This window comes from Pelodiscus sinensis, chromosome 31 (assembly GCF_052426305.1).
Source record: "Pelodiscus sinensis isolate ZL-2025 chromosome 31, ASM5242630v1, whole genome shotgun sequence".
Classification (NCBI taxonomy): domain Eukaryota; kingdom Metazoa; phylum Chordata; order Testudines; family Trionychidae; genus Pelodiscus; species Pelodiscus sinensis.
In genome coordinates, this window is record NC_143082.1 from 3,838,214 (window position 1) to 3,857,344 (window position 19,131).

A 19,131-nucleotide genomic window follows, 5' to 3' on the forward strand; every position below is an offset into this window, starting at 1 on the left:
AGGGTTTGGATGGGACTGGCTTTGTGCAGTTGAGTAGCTTTCGTGTTGACCTTCCCTGGTAGACACAGGCTTCCCCAGCGGAGACATGTGGCCCGGAAGCTCTTACGTAAGCTTAGGAACAGGGTTAGAGGAGAGATTTTTTTTTCCTCGTTTTATTGTGCCACAGTGAGAGATTAAAAAGTGCTCGTCAGCAGAACATTACAATCGGCTGGAGCAGCCGTTTATAAATCACTTGATCTGGAATTGAAAAGAAAGTGTTCAGTTTGCCAGCATGCAGAATGGGGACCTATTCCTGGGCTTTTAAAGGCAGCCTGGCTTGCAGGAAACGCAGTGGCTTCAGTAGTTCACATTCTTCTTTTTCCCCATAGGTTAATTTGCACCAAAATATTCATCCCAGCATGGGCACTAGCAGAGGTGGATGGGCAGGCTCCTAGCCAGGAGCTCCATTTCGCACTCGGACGCGCGGCTGGAAAACCTGCTCACACACGCTCGGTAGCAGAGGGTGCTGTCCTGGCGGTAGCAGGCACTTAAGAAAGGGGCAGGAGACCCTTTGCCTGAGGCTGGGGTGGGGAGCAGTTTAAACTCAAAACACGGTCACCTTCTGTACTGCTGGTCCCCCCCCTCCCCTGTGCCTGCTGTGCTCAGGCCTCTGGTGCCAGGAGTGTTAACCAACGTTCCCTCTAATGTTTTCCAGCCATGTGCAGAATACATTTTATGTGCACCGAGGCATGTGTGGATGTGCACCACCAGTAGAAACACAGGCTGCCGGCTGTGGGCGCTCTGCTAATCAGCTGGGCGGCATTTAAATTGCTCCCGGGCAGCTGCCCAAGCGCTCGGCTTACAGGGAACGCGCACCTGGGATGGCACGGAGAGCAGTGGGGAAAGGGAGCGGGGGACTACCGGGGCAGGCAAGCAGGAAGTACACTGGACCTAAGGTGTGCTCAGCCCTCAGCAGTGCATGTCCCTGCGGGCCGGTTCATTTTACAGGCCATCCTCGCTGTAAGTCCAAGATGCATCCCAAAACACTTGGGCTTGCAGCAAAGCAACTTAAAGAGGGGAATTAGTTTCCTAGGGCTGACTTCCATTTGCGTAAATTGGGGGGGGGGGGTTGCGTGACTTAAGAGCGGGGAATGGAGGGCTTAGAACACATCAGTTCCTACAAGCGTCCGCGACTTTAGTGCGGAACGGATGTGTCCTGGGGCGGCTTGTTCCCCTTCCTTTAGGGAACGGGTTGGGGGAGGCAACGTTTCTAGAGCACGCCAGCGCCTGTATGGTAGGGCAGGGGGAAGGGCATGAGTGTGTCAGAGCCCAGACACTGGTGATAATGGTGAAAAATCACTAATGTTTATGGCTTTTCACGTATATCCTCCCTCCTCTCCTCCCCCAAATTACTGTCATTGGTCGGCGGTGTTGCGTCCTGGGCTTTGCTCTACCTCAGTGCATTGGCAACTGTTTGACTACACATTTAAAAGCAACTTCAGTAAAGGAGGGGGGTCTGTGACGGGGGTCTGGGGGAGCTGGCGTGGGACCCTCTGGGAGCTGGTTGGCGTTGCGGGGAGCACGCGGGTTTTCCCCTCATTCCTCTTTTTAAAGTAATCCCTTGCTGGTTTGGTTTGTTGTTTTAGAAAAAAGCTGCTTCTAGCGCCACGGCCGTGTGCGTCTCTGTTCAGTCCGGGCCTTGGCCTGCGCCCGGCCCCTCACTCGGAGTTGTAGAAGTTGTGTTCGCTGTGGTTGTACTCCTCGCCGACCATGGGGTAGCTGGGCTGGAGGCAGTACTTGGGGTCGTAGACCTGGCGCGGCAGCCCGTACACAGTCATGCCCTGCTGCGAGGCGCCCTTGTTGCTGCCCATCTGCAGGGAGACGGTGAGGCTGTCGCAGTGCTCCATGCCCAGCGTGGGCTCGAAGATCTGCCGCTTGGTCCCGGGGGCCGTCATGCCCGCCTGCAGGGAGAGAAGGGGGGTCCCGAGGGTGAGGTCTGGAAGGCCAGGAAATGAGATCTTGAGGCCAGTTCCCCCTCCTGGAAATGGCAGCAGGCTCGTGCTAAGCCCCTCGTGCTAAGCCCCGCTCCTGCACCCCTTCCCTGGCTTGTGTCTCTCTTACCTGGCTGGCTCCCTTGTTGGTGCCCATTTGTAGACTGATAGTGGCTTGGTCCAGGGGCTGGTCTGTGCCCAGTTTGGGGTCGTAGAGGTGCCGGCGGGTGCCATATGCCGTCATGCCCTGCTGGCTGGCAAACTTGTTGGTGCCCATCTGGAAGGGGAAGCAGAGTCAAACCGCGTGAGTGGGTTAATGCTGGCTGGGGCGAGACCACGTGTCCTGCTCTCGGCGGGAGGTGCTGCCCCGGGGGTCGGCACCATGCCATGCACAGAGCTGTCCCCAAGGGGAGCGGGAGGAGGCCTTGCCGGCTCCCAGGTGTAGTCAAACTGCCCCGAGCTCCCAAGGTTTCTCCTTTCGGCTCTGAGACAGCCCCGGTGCGGATCCAAACGGAGGGAGAAGCCCCAGCTAAGGTGGCAGCAAAGGGCCCATGGGTTCAAGTTGGCACCTCCTGATGGGGGCTGGGGTGACTTGCTGGCTCCCCTGCATGGCTGAGTCCTGCCCACACACCAGCAGGCTCTGAGCTGCTGAGAAGTCTCAGCAGTGGGACTTCCTCCCAGCTGTGCAAGGCTCCAAGCGGCCTGCCCTGGGGCTGGTGTTTGGTTTCCTCTGGGCCCTGGGATGGTGCTGGGACCAGATCTCTGGCCCCCTGCTCGTGGGGCTGTCTGGGAGTCACAGACCTGCAGCCCGATAACGTTCCGTCCTTCGATCAGCTTCTCGGGCTGGAACCGGCGCTGGTGCTTCTCCGCGTATTTTACACCCACGTTCACTTTGTTGCCTTTTGTCTTGGCCTGTGAGGGGAGGCGGGAACAAAGGCCTCAGGTGAGCGTGGCTGCAGGGGTAGTTCTCCCTGCCCTGCCCAAAGCTGCAGCCCAGCCCGTCTCCCCCCCATGCTCCCCATCTCTAGCTCTTGTTGCACCAGGCACTGCTGACCTCCTCTTCCCCGTGCACCACCGGCTTTGGCGGAGCCCTTGCCCAGGGGATGGGAGGAAGATGACTTCAAGCATTAACCTGTGTGTTCTTGGGGGTGTGTGCGCAGTCCCACCCATCCCTCCAGCCCAGGAGGTCATGCCTCCCTGCCCACAGAGAGCTCCTCGTGGGGCAGCCCTGCACCCTTTCCTGGCGTGTCACACCCTTGAGGGACCTGGGGACCCCAGCCTGGAGGCTGCTGTGCAGCGAGTTCTCTTCAACCCAAAACAGGTTCTGTACCATGTGAGCAGCCCTGTCTGGCCCCGGCGTGGAGCCGATCCGCAGACCAGGTGCTCATTCTGGTGTGGGTCGGGCATGGAGCGTGGGCAGCGGCCAGGGCTGGTTCTGATCAATGCCCATGGAGCAGGAGGCTGGAAGGATGCCCGTCGCCTGCAGCGTCTGTGCCCTGCACCTCCCCCATCCCGGACCCCCTCTGGCATCCCTGCCCTCACCTGGCTCGCCAGGGCGATCAGGGTGGACTGCACCTGGGTGTGGTTCGTGTTCTCAAAGAGGTCGTTGGCTTCGAAAATGTCGTGCTGCTTCACGCCGTACTTCTTGATGGCCGCGATGAAGTTTCCGATGTTCTCGAGCTGGTGCAGACCGGCAGGGGGTTAAGGAGCGGCCCGGGGGTCCCCGCTGCTCCCGCCTGGGCCCAGCACCCGATGGGGGATTTCTCCCAGGATTGCCGCAGGACGGAAAGGGCCCAACCCAGGGCCCAACTGGCCCGCTGAGCTGCCCAGCTCTCCACGCAGGGCTCCTGGTGTCTCCCCAGAGCGCACAGGGGCCCTGCTTCCCTCTGTGCTTTGCCCTCGAAACTGCGTGCGGGCAAGGGCTGGGGATGGAGGTGAGCACTGAGGGCAGCTTGGTCGGGGCCAGGCCCCCCCGCTCCAGCCAAGCAAGGCTGCACTGCCACTTCCTCTCTTCCCTGGGGCGTCTCCCAGCACCCTGGGGCCTTGGGGAGCCTGAAAACCCAGCCCGGATCCTGGCTTGTGGACTTGCTGTCTAGGGGGAGCCCTAAGCCAGGCCCCACGGCCCAGGGTCTCTCTGCTGCCGAAGTTCGTCGCGTTAGAGAGCCCGGGGGGAGCCTTCACCTGGTGCCAGTTCTGGGTGGACTCGTTCACCTTCTTCACGGAGCCAGGCTGGAGTTTGTTGATGAGCCTGAAAGGAAAGGGCCCGAGTCTGGGTTTTGTCTCATACGGCGCTGGGGCGGGACGCAGGAGCTGCTGCCCAGGGCCCCGCAGGCCGGTCGGGCCCCACGTCGGGCAGGACGTACCATGGGCTGTAGGGAACGCACATTTGTGCTTGGGGCCCTCCAGCGGCACAGCGCCCCCAGTGCCCCAGCTGGCACAGAGGCCGGGGGAGCCCCTCCTGCAGCAGGCAGGTTCCCTGGGCCCACTCTCGTGGGAGGGCTTAGCCGGCCAGTGCTGGGGGGGATGGGCGGGGAGGTAGATATTGGGCTGCAGCTGGAATCGGGCCACGCTCCCAGGCTACCCCCGAGTCTTGCAGAGTGCTGCTGCGGGGTCTCTTATTCCCCCTCCCCCCAGGCTCCTCACTTGCACAGGATGACGCCGTCCTTCAGCCTCTCCATGAAGTTGGCTCCAATGTGCTCCCCTGTCATGTCCTCGATCCACTCCCGCAGCTCCTGCTCCCGCTGGAGGTCGTACTTCTGGGCCAGCTGCAACAGAGCCAGAGGGCAGTGGGCACGGCTGAGCTGTCCTGTGCCAGGCGCACAGTGGCCTCTGCCCGCCCCAGGGCTGCTGCCTTCAGGGGGAGCTGCGTAAGCAGCACCCCAGGTAGCAAGAGCCCTGGTAACGCCCGGGGTGAGACCCACACTGGCAGGCTGCCGATCCCGGTGCCTTGGCACAGCAGGGGCCAATATCCCCCGTTCCAGAGCCTGAGAGCCCCGGGTCAGGTTTGGGGGACACACCCTCCTACGTAGCTGGGTACGTTTTAGGGATGCAATAGTGGAGACGATTAACCAATGCGAAAGCTTATAGGTTAATGCTCTAGACTTCACGCATCCCCCCCCAGTAAATGTTTTAGCAGGCTGGCCAGTCCTGGCTTGCGACGGGTCCGCGACCTACCCCCGCTGTGACTGCATTTCAAGAGGCGGGCAGGCACCCGGCTCAGTTCCGGCTCACGCTGGGTCCAGGAACACAGACCCTCCCCCAGACGGGCTGCCGCCGCTACACGCTGCTGCCTCTGTATCAGGGGCAACAGGCAGCTGGTCTGCGAGGGGAGCTGGTTTTTAAACTGGCTCCCCTTGCAGACCAGCTCCCACTTGGCCCCCTGCGTCTCTGATACAGAGGCAGCAGCACAGAGTGGCAGGGGGCTCCCTGGGAGTGGGGCTGGAGGGCACCGGCTGCCAGCCCCGCCCCTGGGTCCTATAGAATAGTCGTCTAACCGAGAAGAATTCATGAGGTTCCTCGGCTATTCAATTAACCGCGATTTAACACTCTAGTATGTTACAAGGCCAGGAGGGGCCGGCCGGCCCTCCTGGGTTGGGGGGGCTGGAGAATTTTCCCATGATCCCTGCCTCCTGGGGTGAGCTCACGTCTCTCAGAAAGACACAGCACCAATTCGAAGGCTCTGGGAGCTGGAGAGCCCAGGCCCGTCCCTCACTCTGGGGGCTGATTGGCCCTTCAGCTGCCAGCGCTGGGTTGGGTTCTGCCCTGGTCTGCCCGTGCCAAGAACCTGTTCTTCCCTGCTGGGGAGTCCGAACCCTGGTGTCACCGGGCATCAGGGCACCCCCCACGCTGCGGGAGGCTGTTGTACCCGCTGCCAGCTGGGCAAGGGGAGGCCCGGAATGGCTCAGCAGGTGTCTAGCAGAGCAGGCTGGTGCTGTGACCACTGGACTTTCCTGCCCTGTGCCCTTGGGCTCTCAAACCTCTTCCAGTAGCTATTTAAACCCACTGCTTCGGGGTGGGGCGGTGGCTTGTTTGCTAGAATGGGGCATCTCCGATCTGCACGCTGCTTCACGGAGATCCATGCGTGGACCGCTCACCGTGGTGAGGCCCCTGCCTCCCCTCCCATTGGCTCGTGAATGACATCACCATGGCAACCTCAACAACTACTTTCCCCAGGAAAGAAGCGCTGGCACGTTGTAGCACTAGCTAGGGGCCTGGGAAACAAATCTCTCGCTTGGGGGGAGAGGGGGAAGAACTGAATTGGCTCCCTTGGGGGGGAGGCCCACACGAGAAGTCACGGTAAACACATGAGCGAGTGGCTGGGCTAGAGAAGGTATCTCTGGTCTCCCTGTCTCACAGCCAGAAACCAGGGAGACAGGCATCGCCAATTAGGAAGGAATTAAATACTTTTTCACACCGCGCGTAGCATTAGACGGCGGAACTCCCTGCCACCGGACAGAAAGAACGTAGTAGAGTCAAAGACCGGCCGTTTCTGTGGGTAACCGAAGGAACCCGAGTTAGAATCGCTAGTAGCTTTGGATGGGATAGAAAACCTCAGGCTAAAACCAGCCCCTCACTCGTGGGGGCTGATCCCCTCACTTCTGGCTCCTGTGCAAGTCTTGTATTGTCCGTGGTGCTGGCTCCCGAGACGGGCGCCGAGGCTACAGGCAGCCCTGGCCTGCTCCAGCCTGGTGGCCGTTCACGTTGTCCCTGGGACCGTTCCTATCTGTTAGCTCCTTTTAAAACTGTTTAGCTCTGGCAACGAGCAGTTGACCAATTTGCTACCGAGCGGTCCCCAGTATCCCCCCCACCCACCAGCACAAGTTAACTTTCCAGGGGAGGCTTTCCTGCCGTAGCACTACCCAGCTGTACCCCCACCCAAATGGGGAATGGGTCTACCTGCGGCCAGTCGGTCTTGCGGTTAATGAATCGGCCACAGGCTCCCTGTGCGCCCCAGGGCACGTGGCTGCGTCTCTCTGGGCGCCGTTCCCCAGCTGAGAAGTGGGGAGGACGAGCTTAGTCTCTTTGGGGCAGGGACTCAGGGTCTGTCTACACTAGCCCCCCAGTTCGAACTAGGGTGGCTAATGTAGGCATTCAAAGTTGCAAATCAAGCCCAGGATTTAAATATCCTTGCAGGAGGAATGCCAGGTAGTTCGATTTAGGGGCTTGAATTCGAAATACCGGGTCCCTGCCGTGTGTAGACGCAGGCAGTTTGTCCGGACTTGTACATTTCAAAAATGGCAAAATTTTAAATGTTTAAATCCTGGGCTTGATTTGCAGCTTGGAACGCCTGCATTAGCCTCCCTAGTTCGAACTGGGGGGCTAGTGTAGACAGACCCTCACTGTCTGTGCGGCGCCCCCTCTCAGCGGGGCTCCGAGGGCAAGTGCCACAGCAATGCTACCCCCAGCGGGGCTCTGTACTGCACCCCCTCCCGCCCCCTGTGCAGCATGTGGAGGAGGCAGAACAAGCCCCTGGCTGAGTGGCCAATGTCTGGGTCACCCCCGTGTCCTCTTCTCTTGTAAAACGGAGCCGAGCTACGGTCGGGGGGGGGGGGGGGGATCTGCAGAGCCTCTGTATTTGGAAACGTGCCTCTGCACCAGCCCCCGCGCTCCTTCTAAGGGCCGTTCTGAGCCCCCGGAGCAGCCGGTGGCCCCTGCCGGCCTCAGAGATTCCCTGTTCTCCTGGGAATCCCGCGCTTGAGTGACAGGAGCCAGCTCGGCCAAGCTCCCTGCCCTGGGGAGAGGCCTACGCGGCTGCCAGGACGGGAGATCGAGCGGGTTTCTCAAACCTCACTGGACCGCGTGTCCCCGCTGGCAGCAGAAATGGCGGCCCCACCCCAGGGAGGGGCCGACGCCGGGGGGGGATCAGCTCTAGCCCAAGCCCTGCTGGTCTTTGGGGGCACCAAAGCTTGAGGGTTCGGTTCTTGGCCCTCAGCCCCAGCAAGTCTAACGCCCCCCAGCACCCCCCTTAAAAGGGGGTCCCGCCCCACAGTCTGAGAGCGGCTGCGCTAGAGGGATTCATTCCTGGAGGCTGCGGCCGCCGCTCACAAAGGGAAACCGCTGCCGAGACGAGCGCTGTGTGGTCACCGCCCTCCCCCCCCAACGAAACGCCTCCGAGGGCCGGGGACTGCCCTTCACTGGCGCTGGAATGCAGCCACCTCTGGGGTGGGAACAGCTGATGGAAGGAGCCCTTCCTTCCTGGGGCTAGTCCAATGCCTCTAGCGACCCCAGGCAGCCACATGTCCCGTGGCCAGCACAGCGGCAGAGAGGACGGCTTGCCGGTGGCATTTTGCCCTGGGGACCAGGCCTCAAGGCTTGTGCTCGGCACGTCTTGTGGCAGGGGTGCAGGGAGGCCGGGCGGGCGGTTTGACGACTTTCACGTGGCGCAGAGACCTGCCTGCCGTGTGGTCACTAGCGCGCCCTGGCTCGGGGACTCAGGCTGTTCAGAGCGCACACGGAGCCACTGCCGTAGCATTTGTGTGAGGGCTCCGTGCTCCCTGTCCGAGTCTGAGCCGGAGCCGCGGCCCCCCCTTGTGCACGATGGAGCGAACTCACGGGATCCAGGGCCCGGTTAGTGCCAGTGACAATAACGTGGGTGGCTGAGACCCTGGCAACTCGTGTCAGCAAAGGGCTCAGTCCCTGCTGCCCCGGGGGGGGGGGGGGGGGTTAGAACTGGTGCCCGAGAGCTGGCTGGGGGAAGCCTCAGGGTCACACTATGATCTCTCCCAGCCTTCTGCCCAAGTGGCTCTGTCCCCTGCTGCCGCCTCCCCCTGGCAGGGCCATGACAGCAGCCTGAGGTCGGCACCTTGTCGGGGGGCTCGGAGCTGCTTTTCCAGCAGCCTTGGAGAAGGGCCATTAGCAGACGGACAAGGTCGGCTCCTGGACTTCTGTGCTAAGCGACGCAAGATGGGAAGAAGATGGACAGCCCTTGGTGGGTAAAGAACAGGTTAGGAACTATTTAGAAAAACTAAACGTACACAAATCCATGGGTCCAGACTTAATGCACCCAAGGGTACTGAAGGAGTTGGCAAATGTCATTGAGGAGCCTTTGGCCATTATCTTTGAAAAGTCGTGGAGATCGGGCGAAATCCCAGATGATTGGAAAAAGACAAATGTAGTGCCCATCTTCAAAAAAGGGAAGAAGGACGATCCAGGGAACTATAGGCCGGTCAGTCTTACCTCGGTTCCTGGAAAAATCATGGAAGGGATCCTAAAGGAATCCATTTTGAGACACTTGAATGAGAGGAAAGTGATCAGGAATAGTCAGCATGGATTCACAAAGGGCAAGTCGTGCTTGACCAATCTGATTAGCTTCTATGATGAGGTAACTGGCTCAGTGGACATGGGAAAGTCAGTGGATGTGATATACCTTGACTTTAGCAAGGCTTTTGATACGGTCTCCCACAATATTCTTGCCAGCAAGTTAAGGGAATGCGGATTGGATAAATGGACTGTAAGATGGATAGAAAGATGGCTAGAAGGCCGGGCCCAGCGGGTAGTGATCAACGGTTCGATGTCAGGATGGCGGTCGGTTTCTAGTGGAGTGCCCCAAGGTTCGGTTCTAGGACCGGTTTTGTTCAATATCTTTATTAATGACCTGGATGAGGGGATGGATTGCACCCTCAGCAAGTTTGCAGATGACACTAAGCTAGGGGGAGAGGTAGATACGCTTAAGGGCAGAGATAGGGTCCAGAGTGACTTAGACAAATTGGAGGATTGGGCCACTAGAAATCTCATGAGATTCAACAAAGACAAGTGTAGAGTCCTGCACTTGGGACGGAAGAATCCCAAGCATAGTTACAGGCTGGGGACCAACCAGTTAAGTAGTAGTTCTGCAGAAAAGGACCTGGGGGTTACAGTGGATGAGAAGCTAGATATGAGTCAACAGTGTGCCCTTGTAGCCAAGAAGGCTAATGGCATATTAGGATGCATTAAGAGGAGCATTGCCAGCAGATCCAGAGATGTCATTATTCCCCTTTATTCGGCTTTGGTGAGGCCACATCTGGAGTACTGTGTCCAGTTCTGGGCCCCCCACTACAAAAAGGATGCGGACGCATTGGAGAGGGTCCAGCGGAGGGCAACCAAAATGATTAGGGGTCTGGAGCATATGACCTACGAGGAGAGGCTGAGGGAGTTGGGTCTGTTTAGTCCGCAGAAGCGAAGAGTGAGGGGGGACTTGATAGCAGCCTTCAACTTCCTGAAGGGAGGTTCCAAAGAGGATGGAGAGAGGCTGTTCTCAGTAGTGACAGATGGCAGAACAAGGAGCAATGGTCTCAAGTTGTGGTGGGAGAGGTCCAGATTGGATATTAGGAAAAACTATTTTACTAGGAGGGTAGTGAAGCATTGGAATGGGTTACCTAGGGAAGTAGTGGAGTCTCCATCCCTAGAGGTGTTTAAGTCTCGGCTTGACAAAGCCCTGGCCGGGTTGATTTAGATGGGAATGGTCCTGCCTAGAGCGGGGGGGCTGGACTTGACGACCTTCTGAGGTCTCTTCCAGTTCTATGATTCTATGATAAGGGGATGGTTGGATGAAATAACATGATCTTGGTAACTAATTGACCATTCATTACCAGTTGGAAATAGGTCAATGGAGGGATGATAGGAGTTGCTATAGGGAACTTTCTGGGTGTCTGGCTGGTGAGTCTTGCCCACATTCTCAGGGTTTAGCTGATCGCCATATTTGGGGTCAGGAAGGAATTTTCCTCCAGGGTAGATTGGCAGAGGCCCTGGAGGTTTTTCGCCTTCCTCTGTAGCATTGGGCACAGATCACAGCTGAAGGACTCTCTGCATGTTGGGGCCTTCAAAGTATTTGAAGGCTTCAATATCTGAGACATAGGTGAGAGGATTATTCTAAGAGGGGTGGGCGAGATTCTGTGGCCTGCACTGTGCTGGGGGTCAGACTAGATGATCATAATGGTCCCTTCTGACCTTAAAGTCTATGAGTCTATGAGCAGAGGTCCAGGAAATCAGAACCTGGCCCAGTCAGGACCCCTAGGCGCTGTCCCCGGCTCCAGGAGGGCTGTGGGGTCTAGTGGTTAAGTGTTTGGTGGGGCGGGGAGAAGGGAGGAGAATCGGTGTCCTTGGTGAAATCTCTCACTTCTCATGTGTTCCCCCCGCTCCCTCCGCGGCTGTCCTGGGCCACCGTGGCCCATGGCTTGCCATGCCTGTGCCTGCTTCTCCTCCCACTACCCAGGCTGACGCCGTGCACGCCCCAGCCTGTGCTTGGCCCTGGCCCGGTGCTGCATGTGGCAGCGGAAATCTCCCACCCCCACCCCGGGCTGCAGACAGCCCTGCCTCCTTGCTGCCCCTAGGATTGGCCACCGCCTCCCCTGGGCCCTTAGCTGGGGGCCGGCTGCAGCGTGTGGACACTCCCGCTTGGGAGGCGGCTGAATACACCTGCTGTGCTCTAGGGGCCTGGCGGCATGAACAGCCTGGTCCGACTCAAGGCTCTGCCTCGCGCGTTCCCCCCCCCCCCATGGGTGCCCTTTTCAGGCTGAATCCTCCCTTTCAAGTGGGCCCAGCGGAGCAAGGCCCCTCCCGAGGCAGGAGGGGCCGTGTAGCTTTGCGATCAAAGCTGCCCCAGAAGCCTGGGACTAAAGCAGGACCAGCCTTTCCATGCTGCCAGGCGGGAGCCGCTTTCACAGCCCCCAAGAGTCCGGCCAGGCAGCCTGTCCGCTTTGATTTCCTGGCTACTTCCCTCCCGTGTCCTGCAGAGAGCTTCCAAAATCTCGGCCTTTCCTGCGCAGGGCCTCAGTGCTGTGAGGGAACGACCCGTCCCTGGCCAGCAGAGCAGCATCGGGCCTATTGTGCAGATGGGGAAACTGAGGCACAGAGGCAGGCGGTTGCCTGCGGGGAGGTGGGAATGCTGGTATAACGCCTGTGTACAGCTGGGGCTGCTGGGAAATAGCATGTCCCAGGACTCGGGGCCTGCCAGAGCCCAGGCTGGCCCATGCAGGGGGCTGTTTTGCATCCCAGAGATGCAGTGACAGTCTTCCCCCCCCCCCCCCCCATTGCCTGTGTGTGGCTGCAGCCAGAGACACTTGCATTCCTAGAGCCCGCGCCAGGGCCGCCTGCCAACCCAAACAGCAGCAAGCCCCTGCAGGAAGAATTCACCAAACTTGGGAGAAAAATGGGGCCGTGCCTGCCCCCGATGCTACTGGGTTTGTCCCTGGCCGAGGTGCGGGGTGGGGGATCTCCGAGGGCAGGGCAGGCGGCAGAGCCGGAGCAGCAGGTGCTGGCTGGAGCCGGGTGGTGCTGGGGAAGCTGCTGTGGAGGAATTGGCCCCTTTAGTTTCTGTGGGAGGGAGAGAACAGTAGCAGCTGGGGCCCGGGCTCCAGCTAATCGCTTGGGGCTAGTTGCAGGGGCCTGGCTGGGTCTGCACATGGGGCCTTTCAGTGCCCACCGAGCCCCGGGTGCTGGGGACAGGAATGGGACGTGGACGGGGCCTGTCTGGCTTAGGGACTGGCTGGCTCAGAGGGTGGGGAGTGGGACGTGGGGCTGATCAGGCTTGGTGGGTCTCTGCCCAGTTCCTGGGGGGGCAGCGAGGTCAGGCTGTGGAGAGGCCAGGAGGAGGCAATCCCCTGTGCCCCCGGGGAGGATTTCTGCAGGCCGGGGCGCCCCTGGGCTGGCTCTCAGCGCGGCATTGCTGTCGCCCAGGGCCCGGAGACGCCACGCGGGAGGGGGAGCACGCTGCCTCCAGCCCACTGGCCGGCAAGACAACCGACTGGTAACCCGCCCACAGAAACCCGACCTGTAACCCCGACCAGGCCAGCGACCCGCCCACAACAACCCGACCTGTAACCCCGACCAGGCCAGCGACCCTCCCCAACAACCCGACCTGTAACCCCGACCAGGCCAGCAACCCTCCCCAACAACCCGACCTGTACCCCCGACCAGGCCAGCGACCCTCCCCAACAACCCGACCTGTAACCCCGACCAGGCCAGCGACCCGCCCACAGCATCTCAGACAGCAACCTGCCCACAACAACCCGACCTGTACCCCCGACCAGGCCAGCAACCCTCCCCAACAACCCGACCTGTACCCCCGACCAGGCCAGCGACCCGCCCACAGCATCTCAGACAGCAACCTGCCCACAACAACCCGACCTGTACCCCCGACCAGGCCAGCAACCCTCCCCAACAACCCGACCTGTACCCCCGACCAGGCCAGCAACCCTCCCCAACAACCCGACCTGTACCCCCGACCAGGCCAGCAACCCTCCCCAACAACCCGACCTGTAACCCTGACCAGGTCAGCAACCCGCCCACAGCAACTCAGACAGCAGCCTGCCCACAACAACCCGACCTGTACCCCCGACCAGGCCAGCAACCCTCCCCAACAACCCGACCTGTAACCCCGACCAGGCCAGCGACCCACCCACAGCAACTCAGACAGCAACCTGCCCACAACAACCGACCTGTAACCCCGACCAGGCCAGCGACCCACCCACAGCAACTCAGACAGCAACCTGCCCACAACAACCCGACCTGTAACCCCAACTACGCTAGCAACCCGACCTGTAACCCCGACCAGGTCAGCAACCCTCCCCAACAACCCGACCTGTACCCCCGACCAGGCCAGCGACCCACCCACAGCATCTCAGACAGCAACCCGCCCACAACAACCCGACCTGTAACCCCCAACCACGCTAGCAACCCGACCTGTAACCCCCAACCACGCTAGCAACCCAAGCTGTAACCCGCCCACAGCAACCATCCCCAACAACCCGACCTGTAACCCTGACCGCTCCCATAACAACCGAGCCAGCGACCCTCCCGTAACAAGCCAGTCTGCACAACTCCCTCTGCCACAAGCAGGCCCGTAGCCCTGCTGTAACTGGCCTGCAGGTGCAGACAGCCGGGTCCCTCCCCAGTTCCGGGAGAGGAGCAGGGGCCAGGGCTCTCCTCCCAGGGACAGATGGGGATCGAAAGGGGGTGCCAGCATTTGGGGGTTTCCTTCCAGCACAGACTCTGTAGCATTGGGGTAGAAATGACTTTGCTGCCATGCGACTCAGTTTCCCTATGTATATAATGGGGCTAACTGGGCTTTCCCAGCCCTGCCCCTTGCTGGAGCCCCAGTGGTCTCTGATCTCTGCTGGCATGGCAGCAGCAAGGGCCACCTCTCCCGCTCAGATCCGGCCAAACACCTTTCCTCCAGTTACTGCCCCTTGCCAGGCACCAGCCAATGCAGGAAACCTGCCATGCCCTGTCCTGGCATAATTCCAGCTGCAGCCTCCCCCTTGCTGTGAATAGAACCCCTGACTCTCAGCCCCCCTGCTCTGACCACTAGACCCTACTCCCCACCCCAAGCCTGGGCTTGAACCTACAAGCCCTGGAGCCCAGCTCTCTGCTCTGACCACTAGACCCTACTCCCCACCCCAAGCCTGGACTTGAACCTACAAGCCCTGGAGCCCAGCTCTCTGCTCCGACCACTAGACCCTACTCCCCACCCGAAGCTGGGAATAGAGCCCAAAAGTCCTGGCTCCCAGCTCTGACCACTAGACCTTGGTCTCCTCCTGGGGTGGGGAAGGAATAGGTCCCTTTCACGCTCCTGTGGGCTGCCGATCCCTGAGCTGCCATTGTTTCCAGCCATCTTCCAAACCAGCCCCCCCCACACCCCGTCCCTGCAGCCCCTCTGCTGAGCCGGCTGCCCCCTTGGGCCACAGCCCCGGGCAGGCTCCACAGCCTGGCTGAGCATGTGGAGGAAAGAGGGTGCTGGCTCTGCTCCCCCCACCGCTGGGTGTGTGGAGGGGGAGGAGGCGGGGTGGCTGGAGGTTAGCCGCTGGTGTGCTCTGCTTCCCCAGGACGGCTGGCCGAGTTTGCACTGGGGGTGAAATGACAGGACCAGGCCTGTCTCCCGGCAGTGGCGGACCAGGACTGACCCCCCCCAACCCAGCGTCTGGCCCTGGCAGCTGGCCTGAGCGAGCGGCTGGGGGGTGTCTGCATCTCTGAGGCCTGGGGTGTCTCCCCCACCTGGGATCTCTCTGTGCAGACAGCCAGCTGCCTGGGCCCTAGCAGCTTTATACAGCGAGCCATGCCTTATATAGAGCTGCCCGCTCCTGGGCCCGGCTACGAAAAATCCCCAAAGCCGACCATATATGGGCAGCCGGGCGCTGTGCACAGGGGCTGCCAGAAAGGTAGCTGAAGAATTCCAAGCGGGGGGAGCCCAGACAAGGGCTGGGGGTGCTGTCTGCCTGGTAATCGCTGGCCATGGACACTGGGGATAGCCCGGCCCTCCGGCTCTGGGGCAAGGCCCCTGGGAGGAGGAGCAGGGTGCCCCCCAGGACACGTGGGGGTCGCTGTGCAGCAGCAGCGGTGGCTGGACAGTAGCAAATCCGAGCCGTGGAGCGTGGGAGGTGCGCACTGAATCCTTGCCAGACCCTGGCTGGGTGCTGTCACAGCACCCAAAGGAGCCCAGCTCGGAGTTCCCCGCCTTCTGGCCCCAGGCAACGCGTCTGTGTCTCCCGGGGACAGCAGGGGTGTAGAGAGCTGTGGGGGAGCCCTGCTTTGTCTCAAGCAGCAAGAAACTAGCAGGTGACCCCAAGACCCTGAGCGCAGGGAGCCCCGCTTCCCCAGCACAGTCACAGAATGGCCCCCTTCAGCGGGAAGCCCCCTGGAGGGGGGGGGAAGGGACACAGATCCACGTTAATTTCACCACTCGGTGAAAGAGGGAGACGGGGTGGGTGGGTCTCTCTCCCCATGGCTTTGCAGGGGCCTCACTTTCCCTCCCCACAGTTGTTGGCTGCTCCCCACCACAGAGGGCTCCCTCGGGGCAAGAAGCTCTCCAGGCATGTGCAGTACTGGGGGGGGAGGGGGCAGGTCTCCTGATCCCGCTCCCCAGTGACATCCAAGCGGAGGGGAGCCCAGAACTTCCTCAGGCTCCAGGAGGAAATGGCTCGTGCTCTAAGCTCAGGAGGCCTCAGGTGCCCTGTGCCCCTCACCCTGGGCTCCAGGCTGCCCCTGTCCCGCCATGCTGTGATCGCAGACCCGAGGCTCACCCCCCGCATGGCAGCATCAGAACACGCCACAAGCCTTCCTCAGCGCGATGGGCTGTTACCCCCATTTTACAGAAAGGGAAACTGAGGCACAAAAGGACAAGGCCATGGAGGGGAGTCCATGTGAGATCTGGGACTAGAACCCAGGAGTCCTGATGCCCAGCCTCTGCTCTAACCACTAGACCTCATGCCCAGAGCTGTAGCAGCACTTCCCTGACTGTCTCACCGTAGCTATGTCCCAGCTGAGCTCTGAGCGAGGGGCTGGGTGGGGGGAGGTAGGGGTTCCTGAGGGAGGGGGAAGGAGGGGGTCCTGAGCGAGGGGCCAGGGTCGGGGGGGAGTAGGGGTTCATGAGCAAGGGCTGGGGAGGGAGGGGTTCCTGAGTGAGGGGCTGGGGGGGGAGGGAGGGGTTCCTGAGTGAGCAGTTGGGGGGGGGGCGGATAAATGCTCCCAACTGCGAGCTGAAAGGGCCAGGGGGCCGAGGGGCAGAGCCAGAGCTCCCTGCCAGCTGGAGCTGCGAGGGAGAAGGTTCTCGCACCAGCAGCAAGGGAGGCCCTGAGGCTTAGGGAGGAGGCCAGGGGGGCAGCCCGGGCTGGAGGGGGGATGGGGTCCTGCTTCCTCAGGCCTGTGGGGGGGAAGGTAGCAGCGTCCGGCGTGTTCTGGAGCTGGGGTTGCCATGCCAAGGCTGGAGGGGAAGGGGCTCTGGGGGCAGCGGGGGGGGGGGGGATGTGGCCATAACTCGGAGAGGCTGTGGGGATGGAGTGCGCTGGACCCCCATCCTGAAGAGTTGGCTCCCGTCTCTAGGCCGGGCTCACCTCGCCGCGCTCCCAGTTGCTGTCCCCAGTGGGGAAACCGAGGCGCAGCAGAGCAAAGTGACTTGCCCAGGGTGGCCCAGCAGGCCAGTGGCAGAGCAGAGTCTGGCTCCCAGGCCATTGCTGCGCGTTGGCTGGCAGGGGGGGCTCTCTGATTGGGGGGCTCGTCTGTACCCTGCGTCGCACCCGCCGCTGCAGGGGGCGATTTGCACCGGGTGGAGGCCGAGCTTGGGGATGGGCAGTCGGGGGGATCCGTGGGTCTCCCTCCCCCATGGGAAAGGCAGTGCTGGACGTGATGGATCTGCCCTCCCCAGGACTTCGGGCTCCGCAGCTTTGATGTGGGGGGGACTCCAGCTTGGAAGGAGGCAGGTTTCCCCAGTGCAAGCAGAGGGCTCCCCCAGGCTGCTGTCAGAGGTGAGGGGGGAACACGGAGGGGTGTAGCCCTGGCCCTGAACTCTGCCTCTCACACACCCTCTCCCTCGCGCCCCCCACCTGTCTTGCCGCCCCCCCAGCCATGTGTCCCAGGGGCCCCAGCAATGCCCCCCCGTGCCCGGCGCTGGACGAACACCCCCCCCCCCCGGCTCCTCCTGGGCCAGACCCTGCCTGCCCCGACTGGTTTTGAGCCTGCTGCAAGAGAGGGTCCCTCTGGGCCACCTCCCTGGGACTAGGGCCCCGTCTGCCCAGCTGCTGGAGGCGTTGCCGCGGGGGCGCTTGGGGAGGGTTGTGCTGAAAATCCTGGTGCCCCCACAGCCCGCTGGGTCTGGTTCCTTTGCTCCCTGGGCTAAACCGCCTCGCTGCGCCGGCCGGGAGGGGAGATGGGGCTGCCCGGGAGGGGTCCAGCCTCCCGGGGCAGCGGAGCCTAGAGCAGCAGGAACTGGCCGGGGTTATGCGAGTTACGAGATCCCCCAGCCGGCCCGGTCCCCCCATCCCGTGTCAGGTCAATGGACCCACCCACCTGAGCCAACCACCCCCGAGGGCCGACTTCCTGCCCCCGCCGGTGGCCACCACGTGCCCTGCAGGGTGACACGCCCCACGGGGTCTGCTCCCACGCCCGAAGCCCCGACCCTGAGCCCCTGGGGTCTGGTGGGGGGTCGCCCCCCCCCTTACCTTGTTCTTGACCTCTGCCGACAGCCCGTAGGCCGGTCCCCGGTTGAAGTGCGCGGAGGACATCCTGCCCTGCTGGAGATGGGACCCGCTCGGCGCCCGCTGCCCCTCTGCCGCGTCCTGCCTTTCCCTGCAACTTTTTAAAACTTTTTGCTCTCTGGCTCTTCCCCCTCCGCGTGGCCGGGGGGGAGCCCTTCCCATTGGCCGGCCGGCCCGGCCAATCGTGGCCCGCCGGGGACCCTGATGTCAGCCCCTTGGTATTAAGAAATAACGACGTCACTTTTTCCAGCTGGGGCAACTATGCAGAGAACGCCGCGACCTGCCCCCGCCGGGGCGTGCGCCCCCTCTGCCCACCGGCGTGACCGCTCCCTTCCACGCCCTTCCCCCTCCGCTCCTCCCTCCCTGGGCAGGGGGCTGGTGCCGGGCTCAGCCCCTCCTCTTTCCCTGCCCCCGCCCCCGGGGCACACCTCGCAGCCCCGAAGGGACGGGCGGAGCCGAACTAGCCTCCCTGCCTGTTCCTCCGGCCTGGCCGGCTCTCAGCCTTCCCCTTGGCAGACGCTCCCCTGGCTGGTCACTTGTCTCCCCGTCAGGAATGTTTTGAAACCATCAGCGGGAGACTAGCCCCCCCCCCTGCCCCCCCCCCGTGCTCCTTTGAACCAGCTGTGGAATAGATCAGACTCCAGATCCTCTCAGCGGCCACATGGGCAGAGAGGCTGAGCGGGGAAGGGCTTCGCACGTCCAGGCAGCTCCCGGCGGGCTGGCGTTGCTAACGGGCAGCATTAACACCGAGGCTGCCTGACTGGCACCTACGCTGGTGTGGTCAGTGGAGGAAGGATGGGGGGTCTATGTCCTGCTCTGACACAGACTTCCTGTAGGAGCTTGGGCAAGTCACTTAGCCCTCCGTGCCTCGGTTTCCCCATCTATTGTGGGGATAATTGCTCTGCCTCACAGGAGTGGTGTGAAGACCCCCCCATTTATGTCATAAGAGCCCCGGCAGGCCCCAGTGGAATGTAACTGAGCCCTGGCATGTGATAAAACAAAGGCCCGTTCCCCTTTAGCCTGGGCTGGCTTAGCCCTCACGCGGAGTTTGCCTGATTTACGCCAGCTTTGCTGAGCTCAGAGTCAAGCCCCTCGCTCCCAGCCCCATCAGGGCTGCCAACCCAAACGCACCCTCGTAAATATCAACCTCGCCACTGCCTCCAGCTCGGGCCTCACCAGGACCCAGTTCAAATCTGCTGATAAGATTGTGGGAGGGG

The 19,131-nt window shown here is 61.6% G+C and overlaps 1 protein-coding gene across 1 annotated transcript; it reads right to left on the reverse strand.

Annotated features, from left to right (window-relative positions):
- Positions 1 to 120: 120 nt before the first annotated feature.
- Positions 121 to 18,224, reverse strand: CNN1 (calponin 1). The gene is made up of 7 exons (XM_006124749.5): positions 17,879 to 18,224; positions 4,614 to 4,735; positions 4,152 to 4,218; positions 3,513 to 3,650; positions 2,772 to 2,882; positions 2,101 to 2,247; positions 121 to 1,940 (listed from the first exon to the last, which is right to left on the reverse strand). The coding sequence occupies exons 1-7, from the start codon at positions 18,074 to 18,076 to the stop codon at positions 1,698 to 1,700; spliced, it is 1,026 nt and encodes a 341-aa protein (XP_006124811.2). The 5' UTR covers positions 18,077 to 18,224; the 3' UTR covers positions 121 to 1,697.
- Between the last annotated feature and the right edge of the window lie 907 nt (positions 18,225 to 19,131).